This window comes from Euleptes europaea, chromosome 18 (genome assembly GCF_029931775.1).
Source record: "Euleptes europaea isolate rEulEur1 chromosome 18, rEulEur1.hap1, whole genome shotgun sequence".
Classification (NCBI taxonomy): Eukaryota; Metazoa; Chordata; class Lepidosauria; order Squamata; family Sphaerodactylidae; genus Euleptes; species Euleptes europaea.
In genome coordinates, this window is record NC_079329.1 from 30,496,185 (window position 1) to 30,520,553 (window position 24,369).

Sequence of the window (24,369 nt, forward strand, 5' to 3'; positions counted from 1 at the left end):
ATTGGCCAAATAAACACTGGAGTTAAGAAAACACGCTGCAAACAAAGAATACACCCTTACAAAATCGGCATATAAAAGCTTGATGCTGTTCTTACAGTTCAGACTCAGCTTGGGTGACATTCCTTCTTTTGCGTACTTGCTTGAAACTCTGCCTCAAGAGTATGTCTTTCTTTGGCCGTGCGCCTAGGCACGTATGCTCTCCTCGAAGCTGTGGGGGATCTCTGAAGCCCTCTAGTTGTGGGAAGTATGGTCCAGGTGGAGGGTCCATTGTGGGAACTTTGGGTAATGGTGGAACGTACGGCCTGGGTGGAGGGTCTGGTGCAAGAACCTTTGCAAGCAATGGAATGTATAGCTTTTCTAGTGGTGGAGGGTCTAGTGTAGGAACCTTTGGTACTGGGGTAGCCTGTGGTGCTGAATCAGGCTGGGGTGGCATTGGTGGGGGCACTGCTGGTTGCTTTCATATCTACAGTCCTGGCACCATGGGTTGCGATGGTGGGCTTCTCTCTGGTGGTGAGAAAGAAACCATGCAGAACCTTAATGACCGTCTGGCCTCCTACCTGGCTAAAGTACGTGCTCTGGAAGAGGCAAACAGTGCCCTTGAACAAAAAATCAAAAACTGGTATGAAAAATCTGGAGCACACAATGATGAAGGACCCCGTGACTACAGCAAATATTATACAGCGATCGATGAGCTTCGAAATAAGGTGAGTAGGCTCTATTTTGAAGGAAATTCTGAAGTCTAATGCAAGGATAGTTTGTAAATATCGTGATGTTGAAGAGAATTGCCTTTTCAAGTAAGTGATGATCACATCCTGTGATCTGCCAGTGCTTGAGTTCCACTCAAATAATTATGTACCTCATTAAACAACTACAAATTTCGGCATGATTGATATGGACAGAAATATTGCACTGCGTCCGTTTGTCATTCCAATGCCTTATAAACAATGGCATGAATGTGACCACTCGGCAAAGTCTGAAGCCTTCCTCTAACCTACATTTATTTATTTATTGAAATATTTATACCTAGGGGAGTTTAGAGTAGAGAAATGGTAGACAGCAAAATGTTAGGAATATATAGGTGCACACACTTCTCCATTCCAAGTTCCCCTCTTCCAACGCTACTTCATATTTTTATAAAACAACATCAAGAGACTCACTTACATGAAATTGCATTTAAGGGGTAATCTGCCCTTGTGGCTTGTCACACCTTCCTCAGAAGTCAATGTGTATGGCATTAAAACCAAGTTGATAAGTTTGCCCCAGGAAAACAGACCATACAAAAAGCAACAGGAGTCCATTTTCACTTAAAATAATGGGAACCTGTCCAAAGAAATAAAATCCCCTGCTTTTTGTTCAGTTAAAGGAATCTAGGGGAAAACCAGCAGAAATATAACATCATCCTAGACACATCCTCCAGTAGATTAATTTAAGGAAAGTCCCAAATTTCCAAAGGACCTTTTAGTCCGTGGGGTTACACAGAGAGCTGTTATGTATGCTGATGCATTTTTTAAACTAATTTTTGTCCCCCATGAGATATGAAGTTAGAGAAATGGGGAATAGCTTAAGAACATATGAGCAGACCTAAGCCTGATATCGTCAGACCTCAGAAGCTAAACAGGGTTGACCCTGGCAAGTGTTTGGATGGGGGACCACCAAGGAATACTAGGGGTGTGACATGGAGGCAGGCAATGGCAAACCATCTTTGAATGTCTCTTGCCTTGAAGACCCCACTAGGGGTCGCCATAAGTCAGATGTGACATGACGGCAAAAGAAAGCCCATGCACTCAACCTAAGTCCATGCAATTTACCATTCGGTTTCCAACCAGGGCTTCATAAGCAGACCATGAAGGCAAAAGCAGTTCACTGTCCCTAACACAGTGTATTCAGCTCCTGAACATGGAGTTTCCATTTATTCATTATAGCTAATAGGCACTTGTACATTTACCATGGATCTTGACTGATCCTTTTAAAAAACCTTCTAAGGCAGTAGTTATCATAGGGTTGCCAGGTCCCTCTTCGCCACCGGCAGGAGGTTTTTGGGCAGAGCCTGAGGAGGGCAGGGTTTGGGGAGGGGAGGGACTTCAATGCCATAGAATCCAATTGCCAAAGTGGCCATTTTCTCCAGGTGAACTGATCTCTATCGGCTGGAGATTAGTTGTAATTAGGCTTGCCAGGCCCCATAGCTCCACCAGCGGGAGCTTTCTGGGGATGTGGCTGCAGCGTGGGATGCGAGCAAAGTGCATGATGTGCCTACGTCACTTCTGGGTTTACCTGGAAGTCATGCGGACGCTCTAGCGATCCTGGCTAAAACTCTATGGTTTCCGAGTGTGTGCGCATGTACGGAGTGCCCGCCGACCATCAGCTGGCCGGTGGGCAGCCCGGTGGACTGGTGGGATTTTACCTGCCACCACCAGGCTCTTGACAACCCTAGTTGTAATAGCAGGAGATCTCCAGCTAGGACCTGGAGGTTGGCAACCCTGGGTTTCACCATATCCTCTGGTACTGAATTCCATCAGTTAATTATGCCTTATGTAAGAAGAACATAATTTTGCCCTAAATCTACAATCAATCTATTTAATTGGATGACCCTGAGTTCCAGTATTATGAGACCAGGAAGGGGGGGGAATCTCTATCCTGTCTCTCCCCACTGTTTAAAATATGGGGAGAGGTCAGAGCTTAGTGGCCACAGCACATTCTTTGCTGCAGAAGATTCCAGGTTCAGTCCTTGACGTCTCCATTTACAGACTCTCACACTGGGAAAGAAGCTGCATCCGTGGAATTTTTGGCAGCAAACACACCTTGGGTAATTTCTAGCCTGAGCCCTTCCACTATGGTTAACCCACATGGAGAGGATTTTTTTTTTCTTGTCATAACCATGGCAAAAGCAGAGGCAGTCGCACTGGCAACAGAGCCTACACATTGTTTGTGTGTGTGCTTTTTCCTTCGTCAGCCACCATTTCCTCTGCATTTTTCCCCATCGAGCAACTGCACAACTTTTCAAGAGCCTTTTAAAAAAAAAGCAGTAATTTCTATTACACTATAGCGCAATAATATTTTAACAACATCATCATCATCATAAACCTTTAATGGCATAAAAATTATTACAATTGTTACAAAAAGGGATCATAAAACTTAAAATCAGTGAAATAAAACAAAGAATAATATAATCAAATATCAGAGCTTGCAAGTTTTTGCACTTTCATCACATCCACTAGAAAATAGGCAACACCCTCAGTAATCTCCGGTACTGAATCATTCAATAAAAATTGACATTTTACTTTATCAGACAGGTGATGTTTTGAATATAACCAAGTTTTTAACCATTTCCCATGGGATGTTTTGTATAGAGAACAGTCAAACAATACGTGTACAATTGTATCCAGGGAGTTGGAACCACAGGGACAAATCCTGTATTGGGATTTGGTGGTACCTTCCATTCAGCATCCTTGATGGAAAGGTATTGACCCTAGCAAGAGAGAATGCTCTACGGAGGATAAAGCATTACCCTAGATGGCCAGCTGTTGAAGTGGAAGAAATTATTGAGCTAATAGGTAGCCTTAAGTCTGGCAAATCCCCAGGTCCTGACGGTCTCCCTGTTGAATTGTTTAAGAAATTTATCGATTGGTGGGCCCCACTTCTTGCCAAATTATTTACTTCTATTGACTTGTATGGCATTTTGCCACACTCCTGGCTTAATTCAATATTTTAACAAGCTATTGTCACGATCTACTATTTCCTTTCCACAGCTGAAAGGGATAGGGGCTTTTTTAAAGAAATTGAAAGCTGGGAATACAAAGGAATTCGTAGATTACGACAATAGATCATAATAACATTATTTCACTATAGCATAATAGCAATGGCAATTTTAAAAAAAGCCCTGAAAAAGCCCTTTGGTGGTACAAGAGGGGAAGTGGCAACCACAAGGGGCAGATGGAAAGAAAATGTCTCAGTGTGAAAAGGACCTTTGAAAATACTCATCTTCCCATTCTTGCAAACATGTTTGGACTGTGTTCTTTCCAGAAAATCATATTAAACCAGGTTTGAGGAAGGATGTCTCAAAGATACGGAAAGTCTGGAAAGCGAACGATTATAAACATATGAACACATGAAGCTGCCTTATACTGAATCAGACCCTTGGTCCATCAAAGTCAGTATTGTCTACTCAGACTGGCAGTGGCTCTCCAGGGTCTCAGGCAGGGGACTTTCACATCACCTACTTGCCCAGTCCTTTTAACTGGAGATGCCGGGAATTGAACCTGGGACCTTCTGCATGCCAAGCAGATGCTCTACCACTGAGCCACAGCCCCTCCATATAGGATGTTGTTTATTTATCTATTTATTCATTCATTTATTTATTCAACTTATAACCCGCCCTCCCCGGCCAAGACCAGGCTCAGGGCGGGTAACATCATCCAAACACATCAAAACATCAACAATAAAACAATAATAAGTCTAAAATTAAACAATAAAATCCAATTAAAAACCTAAAAACTCCAGATGGCACCTAATTTAGCCCATAGTGCCCGGGATAAGCAGCAGGTTGTCCTGTCCCCGTCCCCCCGATAACAGGAGTAACATAGGAACAAGGGGGGGAATAGGAAGGCCAGCAGAGGATGATACCCACCACTGTCCTCAACTGTAGGCCTGGCGGAAAAGCTCTGTCTCGCAGGCCCTGTGGAACTCTTTAAGGTCCCGCAGGGCCCTGATGTCACCAGACAGAGCATTCCACCAGGCCGGTGCCAAGGCCAAAAAGGCCCTGGCTCTCATCGAAGACAGCCGCACAATCTTAGGGCCAGGGACCACCAGTAAGTTGTTATCTGATGATCATAAAGATCTTTGGGGAGTATACCACGAGAGGCAGTCCTGCAGATACGAAGGTCCCAGGCTCTGTAAGTCTATAAAGGTCAAAACCAGCACCTTGAACCTGATCCGATACTCCAGCTGGAGCCAGTGCAGTTGACAGAGCACTGGCTTTATATGCTCTCGGGGCGAGACCCCTGTAAGGAGTCTCACTGCCGCATTCTGTACCGGCAGAAGCTGCCGGGTCAGTCTCCCCGCCCCCCCAGCCGAAACGTCTGTGTGGATGCAGTCACTATAATTTCAAAAATTATTCCAGCAAAAGAAACTAAAAGAAGATGTTGTCCGTATCAGCTTTTGCCCAATTTATCAATTATTCTAACAGAATGTGTACAATTCTCATTCATCTGGTAGCATTTCACATCCAGTGCGCTCTCCTTTTTCTCTTTCCTTCCCTCCATCCAGATCCTTTCAGCAAGCGTTACCAATGCTAGCATTATCCTACAGATAGACAATGCCAGGCTGGCGGCAGACGACTTCAGAATGAAGTAAGTTTCAAAGTAGAGTGTGTTGAAGTTAACCTGAGAAAACAACCAGAAATAGAAACAGGAAACTCACGATCAAATCACATTACAAAGCACCACAGATCCTGTTGATCACATGTGCTCAGGGAGTTCTGTACTCGGAACTTAATTCTCAGGCATGCATGGGTAGGGTGGCCAGGTCCCTCTTTTCCTCCGGCTGGAGGCTTTTGCGTTTAAGCGTGTGTACCGGAAGTAAAAAGGGCCTTTACCTCTTAGGCCCTTTACCACTCAAACTAAGAGGTAAAGGCCCCTAGCAAGGCGGAAATTCCGGTTCTAAACCGGAAGTGCCGCACGCAGTATGCACGCACGCGTGCACGTTTGCGTGCCGACCCTCAGGGGGGCAGCGGACAGAGGGGGCAATTGCCGAGGGTTTGCCCGCCACCAGCGGGCACCTGGCAACCCTATGCATGGGACCACTTCAGATTGGGACCAAGGTGTGTGAAAAGAGAGGCTTACAGCCCATTCCTGAGCTTTCGGCAGCCAGGGACGGCGGGGAGGAGGCGCTGCTACGATGCCTCCTAAGCCGTTCCATGGCTGCCAAAAGCTCCCCAAAAAGCCTTTTAAAGGCTTTTTTTCTTTTAAAATGGGGCTTTTTGCCCCATTTAGAATAGTGAGGCTACGCCTGCTAAATAGCAGGTGCAGCCTCGCTCTTCTCCCCGCTGGCGTACCTGGGGCGAAAGGGGACAGGAGGCTGCCTACAGGCAGCCCCGTCCCCCAGAACGCCCCCCAGAATGCCAGCATGGGCCTTTACGCCAGTGGGATGCCAGTGGAAGGTCCCATCGGTGTCCTGGGGTGGCGCTGCCATGGCATTGCCAGGAGTCCAGCATCCAGGATTCCCCGCCCCTTCTTGGCCTCCTGAGGACTTTCATCCTCAGAAGTCAGGAATGCGCTGTTAATCCTCTCCCAGTGCCCCCAGGGAGCCAATATACATATAGTTATGGCTACATGTACATGACGGCTACGTGCAGCTCCCTGGTGCTTTTCCAGACCGTAAAATAGTACATGAGGGAAATCTCAAGCCCCCTCTCCCCACATGCTGCAATCCCAACCCGAATTGTTCCTGCACATGCCTGGGAATTAAGTTCTGAGCATGGAACCTCTAGCCCACATCTGATCAACCAAACACGTGGAGGGCATAAGGACTTTGCAATGTGTGAACTGGATGTCAGACAATAGCAATCAAATAATGGGTCAAGAAACATGATACCATCCAGTAAAAGTTCAGTAGTTTAAATCCCACAGGTATTAACCAGAGAACTGTTGCAGAATAGTCAGAAAGATGCAGGGGGCTGCTAGTTCAAATCTCAGATCAGCTAAAAAGGCACAGACTACAATTCAGTTTCAATTTATTACGGTCATTTGACCAGCATTACACAGACTACAATTCTAAGAATAATTCCTGGGAGTAAGCCCCACTGATTAAAATGGGACTTGCTACCAAGTAGACTTGTTTAGGATTTCTCCTCTAATAGTCTTAGGCAAATTACTATCTCTCAGACATAGTCCTTCAATCTATCAATCAATCAATCAGTCTTTATTAAAACAGTCATAGACCAGCACAGCTCTTCGCCATAGTCCTTCATTTGTATATGGGAATAACAATCCTGGCATGCTTATATGGATATTGTAAAGATGTTGTGACAATATATGAAGAGAGCTTTGGATTCAAATGCTAAGTATTTTTTTAAAACTTTTTTTCAGATATGAAAATGAGATGTTCCTCCGTCAGAGTGCCGAAGCAGACATCAATGGGCTACGTAAAGTACTCGATGAGCTGACTTTGACCAAAAGTGACCTGGAAATGCAGATTGAAAGTATAACTGAAGAGCTGGCCTTTCTCAAGAAGAACCATGAAGAGGTAAGGTAGCAATTTTGCCAAAACAGACTACAGTGGTCTAGATCAGCCAATGCAAATTTATCATGTACAAACGGTGGCATTTCACAATTGTTGAATCTAGGATATGCTCAATGATGAAAGCATCAATACTACTAACAGATGCTTCATTGACCCCCAACAACCAGGGTATCAGTGGCCATGTAGTGTCCTACAAGAGGATGAAACACCAATCTATTTCTGCAGAACAGCCCATTGCTCTACTGATTGAGGTTCCTCTATGGGATCACCATAATTAAGCTGTGACTTGACGGCACTTTCCACCACCATCACCAGGGTTGCCAGCCTCCAGGTACAGCCTGGAGATCTCCTGGAATTACGATTGATCTCAAGATGACCAAGATCAGTTCCCCTGGAGAAAATGGCTGCATTGAAGGGTGGACTCTGTGGCATTATATCCCACTGAGGTCCCTCCCCTCCTGAAACCCTGCCCTCCCCAAGAACTTCAGTGCAGCTAACGTTGGTATCAGCGGCCATTTAGTGCCTTACAAGAGAATGAAACAAGACTTTATTTCTACAGAACCGATATAGGTTCCTCTAGAGTTGCCAACCTCCGGGGGGGGGGGGGGAGGCTGGCAATGTCCAAGAATTACAATTGATCTCCAGATGACAGATCAGTTCCCCTGGAGAAAATGGCTGCTTTGAAAGGTAGATTCTATGGTACTATACAATGCTGAAATCCCTCCCCTCCCCAAACCCCACCTTTCCCAGACTCCACCTCCAAAATCTCCAGGAATTTCCCCAACTGGAGTTGACAGCCCCAGGTTTTTCATATATCCCCCTTCCCTCATGGTATAAAATGAGTGGAATGAAAAGGGAAGGGAGTTGAATATTCCCATCAAATTGCATCTTTCTTGCTCCAATCCTTCTTCCACCCCTCCCCTCTGCAAAAAGTAGGGCTGTCGATTCGGTTCGTCCTGAACCGAAAAACAGCCGAATTTCCCCCGATTTGGCTGTTGTTCGGTTCGGGACGAACCGAACTCAAAAAAGGCGGGAAACAGGGGAGCCGAATTTGCCAACTTCGGGGGCTCGGCAAATAAATTCGACAGATTTGGGGTTCCCCCCCGCGCCTTCACGGGGCTTCCATGAAGGCACGGGGGGGCCTTTAAACAGATCTGCGCCTCCCAGCTGGGAGGCGCAGATCTGTTTAAAGGGCCCCTGAAGGTGCACGGGGGGCCCACCACCACCCCGCGCGCCTTCAGGGAAGCTTTCGTCTGCATGCTGGCATGCTGTCTTGTCATTATTTCCTGCAGTCCAAAACAAAATAAAAATAATTTCAGAGTGCTAAAAATGGCACAGTTTAATTCAGCTAAAAGAATGCAAGTGAGGACGTATGAGACATCGTATAACTATTCACTAATCATAAATGTTGGCACTGTTACACCAATAAAGAAATTTTTATTTATTTAAATTATCTATTTTCCACCTCTCAGAGGTGGCTTCATGCAGCAACTTCAGCATTACATTAATAAAAAACAGAGCAGTCAATAATACACCAAAAGACAACCCAAAGGCTATCAACCAAAAGAACTGAAAAACTAAATGCTACCAGCTCTCCTCAGATCATCATAACACTCTTGGATGAGGCAACCTCCCCACCCCCCACCCCAAACAAATTTCATGTCTTTGGTAGAGATTACAAATCTCTTAAACTGCAGTAAAGCTAGGGTTGCCAACTGAGATCTCCTGCTAATTCAACTGATCTCCAGCCGATAGAGATCAGATCACCTGCCTCTTGGACAATTGAACTCTATGGCATTGAAGTCCCTCCCCACCCCAAACCCCGCCCTCCTCAGGCTCTGCCCCCAAAATCTCCCACCGGTGGTGAAGAGGGACCTGGCAACCCTAAGTAAAGCTGCGATAACTACACCCCAGTAATTGCCCTTTCGCTTTAAAACAAAACACCTGGGCTGTAAGTACAGAGTATTTGCATGATTTAGGTTGTCTCTTTAAGTTTAAACAAGAATATACAATACCATTTTGCTGTCTGCAAAGCAAAGTAAGTGAACAGTTTGTTATTTGAATGTGAAACAATCCAGCAAATGAGCAGTGAGAATTGTATAACACCACCAAATAGCATAGGCCTGAAGAGTTCTCTCATTTCTAATTACATCCTAAATATCCAATTGGTACCCATGGGGCAGGGGTTAGTTATATTTTCCCAGGTAAAAAATCTTGCAGTTAGGTTACAAGGAAAATGCAGTGTCTCTACAATAGGAGCAAAACATTGAGAAAGTCTTCCAGATTGTGTGAAACGAAAGTAGAAACCGTCACACAATAAAATACAATAAAACAAAATTGACAAAAAAAATGTCATCTCTATAATTGTGGCTGCTCAATTTTGATGAGAACGTGGGTATGCGTTTTTTGTTTTCCTAGTCAAAAATTTAAAAATAAGTGATATCTGTTTACAAGTTTCACTTTTGCTATAGAGAAATACACAACCAAGCTCTTTTTCCTGTGCCACACACCTTCTCCCATAGTAAAAAATAAACAATGAGTGTGAAATTTCCAAAAATGTAAAAATGTTAATGTCTGTCTGAAAATGCAGAGTGAAAACACTTAGACTGTTTTGTGTATTTTCTGTGAAATTGTGAGCCTCTCCCCCCACTCTCCATGTAGGAAATAAAAGGTTTGCAAGGCACAGCGTCTGGTGATGTCAATGTTGAAATGAACGCCATCCCAGGAACTGATCTAACCACACTTTTGAACAAGATGAGAGCCGAGTACGAGTCTCTGGCAGAGCAAAATCGTAAAGATGCCGAAAGCTGGTTCAATGAAAAGGTAAATAAATCGTCAGTCACGTGTGCATAAATCTACATGGCAGCATATCATACCCAACACTAAATTAACACAAAATCCAATAATGTTTGTTAATCCAACATTCTTATTTCCCTGTATATGGAACAGCATAAAAAGTGTAGACTGAAATCATCTGACAGCTAATAACAAGCAAATATTCCATGCACTTCTGCATAGTTGCCACTTGCACTACAGAGCAAGGTCACTGCAGCTTGCAGCTCTTTTTCCCTAATCAAAGACTTAAATAACCCCAGTTACTGGAGAGGCGGCATGTATGTCCCAAGGTTATGGTCGGATCACTAAACTGACTGATTTGTGTAAAGCATAGCATTGCTTGCTATTCATCCCCTCTTTGTACCTGTGCAGCAGGATGCATCCTTTAAATTAGCAACACTGGCTAACCAGGGCTTAATGGGTAGTATTTATTTCATGATGCGGGCTTACTCAATCTGTGTAGCTCTGGGCAAATTATGTCATAAATCACCATAAAACGCCCAGTGAAGAAACATTCTGACTAAATAGGGTTGCCATCTGCCGGGTAGTAGTAGCAGGAGATCTCCTGCTAATTCAACTGATCTCCAGCCAATAAAGATCAGATCACTTGGAGAAAAATGGCCGCTTTGGCAACTGAACTCTATGGCATTGAAGTCCCTCCCCTCCCCAAACCCCGCCCTCTTCAGGCTCCGCCCCCAAAATCTCCCGCCGGTTGAGAAGAGGGACCTGGCAATCCTATGACTAAACATACCCTTAAAGTTCATCGAGTTGTAAAATGTTAATTTGGGGCACTGAAACCCCTAGGATCCATGTACCAGGAGTTCACAGGCATGGACAGTCAAACAAATTACCTTCTCACCTTCCAGTTTACAAACTGAATAGAGCCAATAAGCTTTAAAAAAACAGAATCAAGCGCTCAAATCATTTATTTGTCTCATTTGAATTTTGTATTTTTAATTATGTTCTTGTATTACTGCAGAGCAAAGAATTAAACACGAAGATCAATGTGAGTGCTAAGGAGACCAGCACCAACAAGACTGAGATCACAGACCTGAGACGCACCCTTCAAGCTCTGGAGATAGACCTGAAATCTCAACTTGCTTTGGTATGGGCAGAGGTTTTAACCAAACACACTTTCATTTGAAATATTAACTTACATCTCCTTCCAACACAAAGCCTGATCTCACAAGTTGCCCTATAAGGAACATTTAAATCAGATACAAATGATGTTATGAATAACTTGCCCAAATGGTGTTTTTTACACCATAGCATCTCACATTGCAAAAGCCTGTCTTCCCTTCCCTCCTCTCCCCACAAATTTTTGAATAGTCATCCTGGAATAAAATCTCCTGAATTCATCTTCTAATGTGTTTACACATTCAAGGGGTAAAAAAGAAAGCCGAGGTTAACTGAAAGGATCAACAGTCCCTGGAAATATCAGGCACTCCTAATTTGCCTCTTGTTGATTCTACGCTTGAGACTCAGTGCCAGACAGTCCGACCATAATAGTTTTGATGGATCATTCAGCCAACTCATTATAAGATATGTTTATTGCATTTGTGGAGAAAAATAGACTCAGTTAAGCAATTCCTTAAGGTTTTCTATTTTGATAACGACGATCCAATTATTTCAAGAACAGAATGTTGTCTAACCAGTTGCAGCAACTCATAGAGAATCATTAAGAAAAACATTTATCTGATCTGGAGCCAGTCCCATTCCAAAGACCCTAAACAGGCAAAAACATGTCAGAAACAAAACTCTTACACATGCCAAAGACAGTATCCAAAGAACCACACAGAACTAGTTTTGTGTACACAATAGGGTTTGGGGGCTTACATTTTTCACATAAAAGCCCACCTTGCAACCTTTAAAACATAATCTAATCAGCGTATCTTGTGGGTTGTGTTCACAGAGGCACAGTAAATGAACAACTCAAGACAGCTCACACATGGATGTGTCTCCAAAACAGCATAGAGCTTCTGTTGGTGTAAAAATAATGCTACCCTTCAAGGACACTGGGATAATAAACTTTTGAGATGCCGACTGTGCAAAACAAGCCCTGAGTTAACTATGCATTTAATTATTTTTTTATGTCAGAGGCAATCACTTGAAGCCACTTTGGCAGAATCAGAAGGTCGCTATTGTGTCCAGCTCCTGCAAATGCAAGGGCTGATCAGCAATGTGGAGACCCAAGTGCACCAGATAAGAGAGGACATGGAATGCCAAAATGCAGACTACAGACAACTTCTGGACATTAAGATCCGCCTGGAGAATGAGATCGAGACCTATCGGCATTTGATTGATGGAGAAGCAAGGTAGAAAACAACAACCAAAAAAGGGAAAAAAGGACGACACAAGCCAGATTTGTCATAAATAGCTGATAACTTTGTAAATTTTAACAGCTTGCCTATAAGTTGTCTACAGTAGTACAAATAGTAGACTGGTTGCATATCAGATGCACCCAGGCCAGCAAAAATGAGCATCCAACTGGAATATAATGGCAGCGTCACTGGGCTGTCCGATACCACTTTAGGCCTTTTCTTTTCCCAAACAGCAACATTTCCTTTCATGAAACAGTTCAGACTATGGCCAAAAATGCATGATCCCTTAACTCACGTTATTCCCCATTTCATCCAGGATCAAATTTACCCTGGCTGGGGTAAAACTGTATGCATTAGCTCGAGCGAACAGGAACAAAACTGTGTGCAAACCCATCCATGTAAACAGAAAATGCGGGAGACGTGGAGTTCCTGTTTAGCTTGCAACACTCCCGCCCCCAGTGATTGGTCGTTTCCCAGGGCAGGGAAGGCCCTCATTGGTCAATTTGAAACAACCAATCACCAGGGGTATGGGGGGCATGCCAAACTAAACAGGAACTTTACGTCTCCCACATTTTCTGTTTACATGGATCAATTTGCAGTTTCGTCCCTGCTCTTCAAGGCAATGCGTACAGTCCCGTCCCGTCCCCCCAGATCCTGGTTGAAACGGGGAATAAAGTGGGTTAAGGGACCATGCGTTTTTGGCCTATAACAGTTCTGACGTGACTTCACATGCACATAACACCTTAATCTGTGGTCCCCCTAGACCATTATCTATTATGGCTTATCTTGCAAGTTCCTCATGTAGGGGACATGGCAACCTTACAATTATTTATAGTGGAAGTTCAAACTAATGGTAAACCCCATTTATTCTGCACTGATGAGCAAAAAGTTGAGGAAAAACCATAATCAGTATGATGCTCTGGTGAGTGGACGTTTTAAAGTCTACCAGCAGGACTCACAATTGGGATGTCGTCAGAAATGTTTAATGTTGACCAAAAAATTCACGAAATGGAATGACTTATATTTCAAGTCATGCGAAACACATATCTTATTCTGTATCACTGTTTTACTTTTTTGTGCAGTTATAACATAGGCCTTTTATGTATGGCTGTTTCCCTTGTGGTCACCCCTCCGACAATTTTGGGTCTTTGTTTTGATTATGCATGCTGTTTCCAACTGTCAGAGGTCACCTTGCTCTCCCCCTGCATTTCCCCATGTTTTCCAATTTTTGATAAAACAGGTCCCTGAAAACCTGGGCAAAACACACAAAAATGCAGGGAGAGAGCCAGGCGACCTCTGATGGTCGGAAATGGCACGCATAATAAAAACTAAAACCTGAAGTTGTTGGAGGGGTGACCGTGAGAGAAACAGCCATGCATAAAAGGCCACTGTTTCCTGATTAATCCCAGTGGAAAGGTCTTTACAACTGCCATCCATGTAAAGCTTCCTATAAAAACACAGTAAAATGTACAGTGGTGATATCATGTATTGCTGGCATGTATGAAGTCCCAAGTTTGACGCACAACATCTTCCATTTAAGTCAGGGGTGTCATGGGCCAGATCCGGCACCTTGAGAACTCTTATCCGGCTCGCAAGCCAGCCAAAGCAGCCACTTCCAGTCCCAATCCGGGCTGACAAGCCCGCTGTGGGCTTGCCAGCCGAGGCAGCCACCCCCACATCCTGATCTGGGATGGGGAGCCTGGTGTGGGCTCTCCAGCCGAGGCAGCCACCTCCCCCAATCCCAATCTGGGCTGGCAAGGCATGGCCCAGCCCAACCAAGTTACATTTATGTCATATCTGGCCCTCATAACAAATGAGTTCCAACACCCCTTGTTTAAGTGATCTCAGATAACAAATTTCTAAACCAATAATTAAAATTTTCTACCTCAACAATAATTTTCCATTTATAACAGAATCAGACAGGAAACTGATTTACTGCATACCCAATACAGAATATGTGCAACTTGACCATGATTCAGTTTTACTCTAGATGAAAGCATATTTGATCAAAGCATGTCGTAAAAATACTGGAAATATAATTAAGCAAGAGTGATAAGAATAAACCCCATTACCTATCAACAGTGAATCTGGATATGGTGGTAGCAGAGATCCAGGATCAAGAAATCTGGGATCTGGAACCAGCTCAGGATTAAGAATCTCAGCATCTAATGCTAGAGGCACCACTGGATCTGACGCAGAATCGGGTTCTAGAGGAAGTGTAATTACACATTCTGACACAAAGCCCAGAGACAAAGGTAAGTATCAATCTTGCACTTGCTTTTAATTAATGTTATTATTGGGCTAAGCCCAAAGCTCATTTTGGCACTAAATTAACTCTTTCCCCCCCTGCTCTGTTGGTTACCTTTGTACTTTTCTTTTTCTGTGTATAGTCCCATGAACAAACAACAACAAAAAGGGGAGAAAAACAAATTAAACTCAACCAAAATGTTGAATCCAAACAGAAAAGTTTGAGCTAAAAGACACTAAAATTACAAATATATAAATTTTAATATGGTGCACAGTAAAGTTAAAAACACAAGGCCTATATCATAGGTGAGTCATTCACAATCAGTAAATACATGAAACTCATACACAGTTGATGTGAAGTCGTACAATGATCAAAGTAGTCCATTACCCCGGGCCAGGGTAATGGTACGGCCCAACTGCCGAGACCCTTCTTGCAAGAACCCCCAAGTTTTGTAAAGATGACTTCACGTCAACTCTTTATAAGTTTCATGTATTTATTGATTGTGAATTAGGGCTGTTGAAAAAAAATTCGGTAAAATTCGGATTCGGCAAAATTTGGCCCATTTTAATTTGGGAAATGTCGAAGTCCGAACTCCCCCGATTCAGATCTGTGCAATTTGGCATGAGATTCAGAGTTCGGGAATAAATTTGGCCGAATAAAGCCATTTAAAGCACATTCGCGGCTTTCCGCGGCTCCAGGGGGGCATTTTTGGGGGTAGAGGTCCCAAACTTTCAGGGTAGCTTGAGGGGACCCTTCTTGCAAGAACTCCCAAGTTTTGTAACGCTTGAGTCAGAGGGTCCCGGGCGTGAGCTCAGACGCTGCGTGGCCCGGGGAGAGAAAGAAAGGGCGTCTGTGTGTGAGAGAAAGAGATCCCCGTGGGGAGGGGTGTGCACATTTTGTTTGTCGGCTTGCCTTCAGTCAGACCCCTGGGCTGGGGTAATGGTACGGCACAACTGCCGAGGCAACCAGAACCCCCGGGCTGGGGTAATGGTACGGCCCAACTGCCAAGGCAACCAGACCCCCGGGCCGGGGTAATGGTATGGCCCAACTGCCGAGGCAACCACAATGGCCTTCTCCCAACTGCCGAGGCAGCCAGACCCCCGGGCCAGGGTAATGGTACGGCCCAACTGCCGAGACCCTTCTTGCAAGAACCCCCAAGTTTTGTAAAGATTGGGTCAGAGGGTCCCGAGATATGGGGCCCAGAAGGGGTCCCCCCCAAAAAAAAATCGCCCACAGGAATAAAGCCACTTAAAGCACATTGGCAGAATTCCGCGCCTTGGGGGGCATTTTTTGAGGTAGAGGTCCCATAGGCCTTGTGTTTTTAACTTTACTGTGTACCCTATTAAAATTTATATATTTGTAATTTTAGTGTCTTTTAGCTCAACCTTTTTGGTTTGGATAGTCCCATGAACAGCCTTCTTCTGCTCACCCAAACATCCATCCATCCATCCATCCATCCATCCATCCATCTATCTATCTATCTATCTATCTATCTATCTATCTATCTATCTATCTTTCTTTCTTTCCTTCTTTCTTTCTTTTCTTTCCTTTCTTTTCTTTCTTTCCATATGTACGTATGTACGTATGTATTTGCTTCATTAACACCTTATTTTTCTCTCCAACATTTTCTCCGATATCAACTTTATCCTGACACCTCTGCGAGGTACATTAGGCTGAGACCGTGTGACTGGCCCGTGGTCACCCAGCAAAACTTCCATGGCGGAGTGGGGATTCGAACTTGGGTTTCCCAGGTCCTAGTCCGACACTCTAACCACAACATCACACTGGCTCATGGACATGATAGGGTATACATTAAGAGACATTCCGGATTCATGTAGCTATCTGCAGATATGATTAATTTCATGTTAGGCATAGTTATCATGATTCACAAATAGGATGGATGATGGGCAGCCCATTCCTAAAGGGGGGCAGTAAGGCAGCAGCTGGGAGCGGCACAGCCACGCCACCTCCGCAGAGGCTTCCTGGCCGCTGCAAGGAAAATAAAAGTAATTTTAAAATGAAAAAGGGGGAAATGCCCCCACAGAAAGCAACAGGGCTAAGCCACCAAAAAAGGTGGCGTAGCAATGTGGCTGCTCAAGGGAGCATTCCTGGGGTGAAAGGGATTAGGAAGCTAATGTCATCTCCGCCCCTTTGATGCCCCCCCCCACACACACACACTGATGCAGGCTTTCCCTTCTGGAAAATCCCTGCCAGCATGGCTGCGTTGGTGGCACAGGCTGGCAGAGCCCCACGACTCCTGGACGCTAGCGTGTTTGCCCCCACACTGTCGTAGGTTCCACCTCATTCCATGATAAGGTGGCACCTACACTGGAGCAGGGTCACGCTGGCTCCTATGGAGCTTTGCCCCCCCCCCCGGAAAGCACTCTAAATGTTTATATGAGAAACATCCTATCGTCTTACTTCTTCTTCATGCACTTCCTGTTGCATATTAAAGCACAAGGTATGGCTGCCAAATCTTCCCATGAAGACTGATCCAAAGACTCCTGTTGGTTTGGATGACCAATTCATTGTTAGAAAGGATATAAATGTCAAGGTAACTCTTCCATTTGACTGCTCTAAAGAGATCAAGCAAAAAAGTTGCCCTGTAGGTGCAAAATACTATGCCAGATAAATGCTCAGATGACCACATTACAGGAAGAACCTTACTTTTATGGTCTGAGGGTAAATATATCATCCCTATATGAGAAATTTCTTGTGCTCACATTTCTGACATTTACTATTTCTTTTTTCATCTTTAGATCCAAAGAGAACGAGAGTCGTTAAAACAATCATTGAGGAATTAGATGAACATGGCCGAGTAATATCTTCCAAGGTTCAGTCTGTTGAAGAAAACCCAGCTATATAAACATCAGCATCGGGAGCATCAACTTTATCCCAAAGCATTTTCCAGGATGATGTTGAAAAGGAAGCATATATTTTAATTGCAGTATCAAAATACCAAGAAGCCAATGGAATTAATTGCTTTAATAAGAAACCTCATCTATATTCTTAACTCTTTCCTTAGCATTCCCTCTCACACATTGAAAGTAGGTTCCTGCACTAATATTTGCTGAATTTTAATAACATCTCCTGTAAAGTTATTTCCCACTATATGTTTATGTGGGGTGGCTGAAACAACTGGATCTGTCACCCCACCAGGCAAGCTCTCTGTCCAGCCCCTTACTCCTTACAGTTCTCTTACAAAGGGATTTCAAAGGGAGATTAGAGAGACTGCTGAATTACAACTAATAATGAAACTCAAGACTATGCATTCTCCTGGATTGAATAGAGGTCTGGGATTCCTGTTTCATTACCAATGATAAGTTTTCCATGCCTACTACCCCTCTGCATATCACACCTAATCCAATCATACCTGCTAATGTCATTTACCTGCTATTGACATTTACATACTATTGCCATTGTGTGTCTAATTCATTCTTCTCTTCTTAAGGATAGATGGACTCACATTCTAGCTGTATCTGTAGGGTTGCCAACTTCTAGGTAATAGCTGGAGATCTCCTGCTATTACAACTGATCTCCAGCCGATAGAGATCAGTTCACCTGGAGAAAATGGCTGTGTTGGCAATTGGGCTCTATGGCATTGAAGTCCTTCCCCTCCCCAAACCCCGCCCTCCTCAGGCTGTGTCCCAAAAACCTCCCGCCAGTAGCGAAGAGGGACCGGGCAACTCAATGTATGTGAAGAAGTCAGCTGTGGTTCACAAAAGCTCATACCCTGCCAGAAATTTTGTTAGCCTTTAAGGTGCTACTGGACTCTTGCTCTTTTCTACTGCTGTTGATGCTATTGACAGACTAACACAGCTACCCATCATGATCTTACTCCTCCTAGAGACTGTAGTAGAGGGGCACTGATATGAACTCCAGTAACACTGAGGCACAGGGCAAGGCCACTGAAGCTGCTACAGGACTTGGGATTGTGACTGAACGTGACACCAGTCCTTGTATTGACCTGAAGACCCGACCACCCAATCCTATGAAGTGCTGTTCTGCTGTAGGAATCCATCTGTAATCCTAGCACTCACACTTCGATTAGGGCAGGGGTCCCCACCATGGTGCTCACTGACATCTTTCATGGTACCCAACAAGTGTTTTTAGCAAGTGTGGGGGGCCGGGTGGGGCTTTTGCTTAGCAGGGCTTCTGATGGGCCATTAGAGAGTGTTTTTTAAAAATGTAGTTTGGCAGCACCTGCCGCCACAGCACAAGGATCTTCACTGTGTGATTAAAAGTTAGCTGCACAGCTGTTTTATGATTCTGTGAACTTAAGCAGATTGTGAGAAGGAGAGCAGGAAGCGTTGTATCAGTGTTTGGCTCTTGTGGCCCTCTCTTACATGCCCAGGCTAATGCCGATCTCCACTTTGGGGTCAGGAAGCAATTTTCCTCCAGGCCAGATTGGCCAGGGATCATGGAGGGTTTTTTCCCCATCTTCTGGCCATGGAGTTGGGGTCACTGGGTGTGTTGGGGGGGGGGTAAGTAGTTGTGAATTTCCTGCTTTGTGCAGGGGGTTGGACTAGATGATCCGGGTGGTTCCTTCCAACTCTGTGATTCTATGGCTTGCTCCGTCACCTGTAGCAGCTATTTTGTGGCAGCTATTTCGTGACTGCACCCACCAGGCTGTGTCAGAATTACGAAGGTGCCATGCACCAGAAAATGGTATGGTAAAGGAAGGAGGTTCTTCCAGAGGGGATATAATAGAAACAACACAAATGTGTGTGTGTGTGTGTGTGTGTGTTAAGTGCCGTCAAGTCGTTTCTGACTCATGGCGACCCTATGAATCAATGTCCTCCAAAGTGTCCTATCCTTAACAGCCTTGCTCAGATCTTGCAAATTGAGGGCCGTGGCTTCCTTTATAGAGTCAATCCATCTCTTGTTGGGTCTTCCTCTTTTCCTGCTGCCTTCAACTTTTCCTAGCATGATTGTCTTTTCCAGTGACTCTTCTCTTCTCATAATATGTCCAAAGTACGACAGCCTCAGTTTAGTCATTTTAGCTTCTAGGGTCAGTTCGGGCTTGATTTGATCTAAAACCCACTGATTTGTTTTTTTGGCGGTCCAGGGTATCTGTAACACTCTCCTCCACATTTCAAAGGAATCTACTTTCTTCCTATCAGCTTTCTTCATTGCCCAGCTTTCACACCCATACATAGTAATAGGGAATACGATAGCATGAATTACCTTAATCTTGGTGGCCAATGACACATCCTTACACTTGAGAATCTTTTCTAGCTCCTTCATGGCTGCCCTTTCTAGTCTCAACCTCCTTCTGATTTCTTGGCTGCAGTCTCTCTTTTGGTTGATGATGGAGCCAAGGAATAGAAAGTCTTCAATAATTTCAATTCGCAACACAAATAGATTTGATTAATTGGACTGAGCAACTAGAAATGCCTTCTTCTAGAGCTGTACAGTTGGGAAACTCAGTGGAGGAGGACTTGGTGCAGTCTTTTGTACCAAGGTGCCCGAAGGCTCAAAAAGGATGGGGACCCTTGAGTTAGGGCTTTGAGGCTTGAAAGAAATGTTGGGGCTTGAAAAGAACCACAGTTTCCAAGAGCATACCTGCTGGTGGGAGTAGTACAGAGCAGTGGCGGGTTTTGATCTACGCTAAACTTGCCCAGCTCACACAGTCAATATCATGTAGAATACATCTGCCAGGTCTGAAGCCTGGGGAAACTGGGACCAGTTCTGTGAGGCACTGAAGCCAGAGCAAAGATACTCACAGAAGCACAGGTCCCACTCTCACTGCAACAACTGCACTGCTCCTCTTCAATGTACAGAGCCTCTCCCACCTGCCATTCCCATTCTGCCGATCTACATTAGCTCCTGTTCTTCCCAGCTGTGTGGGTGTGAAAGCTGGAGATTGAAGAAAGATGATAGGAAGAAAGTAGATTCCTTTGAAATGTGGTGTTGGAGGAGAGTGTTACAGATACCGTGGAATGCCCCCCCCCCCAAAAAACATGAATCATTGGGTTATAGATCAAATCAAGCCTGAACTGACCGTAGAAGCTAAAATGACTACACTGAGGCTGTCGTACTTTGGTCACATTATGAGAAGACAAGACTCACTGGAAAAGACAGTCATGCTAGGAAAAGTTGAAGGCAGCAGGAAACGAGGAAGACTCAAGAGATGGATTGACTCAATCAAGGAAGTCCTCAAGTTTGCAAGATCTGAGCAAGGCTGTCAAAGATAGGACATTTTGGAGGACATTGATTCATAGGGTCGCCATGAGTCGGAAGCGACTTGACGGCACTTCACACACACACACTTACCAGCTGTGGCCAACCCCTTGCTTCTCTCCTCAACAGCCTCTCTGCAGGATTTCAATTGTGGGTGATCTGCATAACCTTACCGAAGTTGGGTTTTTTTAGCACTAAGTATCAAAGTTGCCGGGGGAAGGGGGATGTTTTTTAAAGTCCCAATACATCTTAAAATGTAGAACATCTTTTAAATAAAGGCTTGCAAACTTTTGCATGACATTAAGACTGACAATTCTGTAGAATACCAGAGCGACAGAAAGTAGGTAAACTCATCAATACACACCTCTCATCACTCACATGCTTCTACAAAAAGAAACACAACACATCTAAATCACCAAACAAGCTTTGACTTGCTTGTTTTCCTGAGCACATAAAATGAGAAGGATGAATCCAAGCAGAGCAAGCCATCTATTTTCCAGGTACGGTGCAGTATTCATGGCAAACTAGAGAGCTAAACCTTTCTTTACCGGCACACATCGTAATTCAGCATGCCACTGCTCAAATGCATTCTAATACCAAACTGACACCTGCAACCAGGACAAATGCATCAAACTACTGGTTTATTGCAAGGCACAATGCTTTGCAAGCTTCAGAATAAAGGGTTGTTGCCACTGCCATCTGCTCTGCTGCTGCCCGTACTGGAAAGTGATCTCAGCATACAGCTAAAGGAAAGGAATGGACCACAGCAAGACAGACAGCGGAGGGGCTGTGGCTCAGTGGCAGAGCATCTGCTTGGCATGCAGAAGGGCCCAGGTTCAATCCCCGGCATCTCCAGTTAAAGGGACTAGGCGAGTAGGTGATGTGAAAGACCTCTGCCTGAGACCCTGGAGAGCTGCTGTTGATCAGTGTAGAAAATACTGACTTTGATGGACCCAGGGTCTGATTCAGTATAAGGCAGCTTCATGTGTTCATGTGAGCTAATGAACGAGCACGCGGCTGCACAAAGAAAAAGGGCAAGCAAGTGGGAAACAGCAAGGACAGCAAGAAGAGCCCACTGAAGGAGGAAAAGTTCTCTGGAGACTTGCCCAAGGGCTTTTCAAACTCTGCTGCCAGTAACAACCTCAGGGTTGCCAACCACCAGATACTAGCTGGAGATATCCTGCTATTACAACTGATCTCCAGCTGATAGAGATCAGTTTACCAGGAGAAAATGGCTGCTATGGCAATTGGACTCTATGGCATTGACGTCCCTCCCCTCCCCAAACCCCGCCCTCCTCAGGCTCCGCCCCAAAAACCTCCTGCTGATTACGAAGAGGAAACTGGCAACCTTAGCCTCAGTGGACACTGAACATGAAGAAATGCACAAGGTGAACGGAGGTAACTCCATCGCCATTGTCTTTAAGAGCAGTGGTGGTAGAAAGCCATCAAGTCACAACTGACTTATGGCAACCCCATAGCGTTTTCAAGAGATGTTTAGAGGTGGTTTGCCATTGCCTTCCTCTGCGTGAGAGTTCTGAGAGAACTGTGATTAGCCCAAGGTCACCCAGCAGGCTTCATGTGGAGGAGTGCAGGAATCGAACCCAGTTTTCCAGACTGGAGTCCACCACTCTGGAGTCAAAGCGGCCATTTTTCTCCAGGTGAGCTGATCTCTATTGGCTTGAGATCAGTTGTAATAGCAGGAGATCTCCAGCTAGTACCTGGAGGTTGGCAACCCTACCAGCCAAAGCCAAAACAAACACAATACTAGGTTCAGCTCAATTCCAAATGCTGTGTAGGCCTCGTGAGCCTGCAGTACACGGGGAAAAGGAGAACATTAATTTGGAGTACAAATAAGTAGGGTTGCCAGAACCCTCTTCGCAATTGGCAGAAGGTTTTTGGGGCAGAGCTTGAGGAGGGCGGGCCTTGGGGAGGGGAGGGACTTCAATGCCATAGAGTCCAATTGCCAAAGCGGCCATTTTCTCCAGGTGAACGGATCTCTATCGGCTGGAGATCAGTTGTAAAAGCAGGAGATCTCCAGCTGATACCTGGAGGATATCGGTACAATAATACAAAAAGTGTGTATATTGTGTTTCAAAACATTTCAACAAGTACAATGGACTACAACAAGTGACAATTAACGATATATACAAAATATACAAAACGTGTTTGATGCAGTCTATGAATAGTACAGTCTATAAACAGTAGAATCTTCTTAGTATATGGAAAAGTATTTTAAAAAGACCATTAGGTACATGTATAAATGATCACAAAATCTTCATTAAGCATGATGGGTGGGGGACGGCCGTTTCAAGAATATTTCTTCAGCCCTATTTCCAATCATTAATTAAATTCTATATATCATCATGAAGTCGGTTCACCAGTTCCTGTAGGAGTATCCTACTTTTCCATATACTAAGAAGATTCTACTATTTATAGACTGTACTATTCATAGACTGCATCAAACACGTTTTGTATATTTTGTATATATCGTTTGTCACTTGTTGTAGTCCATTGTACTTGTTGAAATGTTTTGAAACACAATATACACACTTTTTGTATTATTGTACTGATTTCTTCCCGTGCCAGTTTCCAAACCTGACGGTATTAGCACAGTGGTGCTCTTTTCTTGTTTTGGTACCTGGAGGATGGCAACCCTACAAATAAGTTCTCACAGGGAATCCTGGAGTTGTGGGCTAAATGAGGATCTAGCATTCTGGAAGGAAAAGCAGAGAGAAATAGGCATGTTTTGTTCTTGCCTGTGATTATCTGCAGTAGAAGTCTGCTAAATAATTAATTATAAAAATATGCTGAACATACATATATCACCCAGTTTTGTCACTACTAATAAATATGAATTGACTTGTCTGCTTCTGAATTGCAGTTTAAAGAGGAATTCTTTGGTTTCCCAATCCCAACTCCCACTTCTTATCACCTTCTTGGACTTGCAACGGCAGGCTGAACATCAAATGAAAAATCCAGCTTTAACATCAAACATGCTGAATAATCATCCGAGAAGTAATTAATAAATCAGTCAACTTGCAACTTTGAGCCAAACAATGACAGGGGATTTGAGATCTCTTTTCCCACTAGATTAAAAAAAATAAAAAATACCCCCCACATTTAAGACTATAGAGCATCTGCTGTTCATACATGTCACTTAAAGCTTGGCTTGGCTTCCTTCTTCAACTGCAAAGGCTATGCCTGGAGGGCTGAAATGTTGAAAAGAATGTCCTATAACCAAAGTTAAAAGAAAGGAGAGGGAAAGGGGGGGAAACAGTTTGTTCATCAAAATTTTAAAGATAAAAGGGAAAGCAAAACAGATTTGGCACTGCTCCACATACTTCCATCCAGAATTTGGGCATAACACATAGCCCAAAGATACATACTTCTGCAAAACTGAACTTGGTAACGTCAGTTTTTAATTAGACAAAATAATTATCTTGTTGCAGATATTAAGGCACTGACTTGGCAAAAGATAGGTTTGCTGTGATGGGGGCGGAAATGATACACCCTGTTGACTGTATATAAATGCTGAAAGCCCACCAA

General features: G+C 44.2%; 1 protein-coding gene across 1 annotated transcript; it reads left to right on the top strand.

The window, feature by feature from the left end:
- Positions 1–464: 464 nt before the first annotated feature.
- Positions 465–17,506, top strand: LOC130490975 (keratin, type I cytoskeletal 10-like). The gene is made up of 8 exons (XM_056864799.1): positions 465–704; positions 5,263–5,345; positions 7,083–7,239; positions 9,898–10,059; positions 11,051–11,176; positions 12,169–12,386; positions 14,475–14,647; positions 17,400–17,506. The coding sequence occupies exons 1-8, from the start codon at positions 480–482 to the stop codon at positions 17,504–17,506; spliced, it is 1,251 nt and encodes a 416-aa protein (XP_056720777.1). The 5' UTR covers positions 465–479.
- Positions 17,507–24,369: the final 6,863 nt, after the last annotated feature.

Bases quoted from the DNA above. Each gene is read 5' to 3' on its own strand.
- LOC130490975 (XM_056864799.1), top strand. From the start codon at position 480: ATGGGTTGCGATGGTGGGCTTCTCTCTGGTGGTGAGAAAGAAACCATG. The intron at 10,060-11,050 runs GTAAATAAATCG...GTATTACTGCAG, and splicing joins AAAGCTGGTTCAATGAAAAG to AGCAAAGAATTAAACACGAA. The intron at 11,177-12,168 runs GTATGGGCAGAG...TTTTTATGTCAG, and splicing joins TGAAATCTCAACTTGCTTTG to AGGCAATCACTTGAAGCCAC.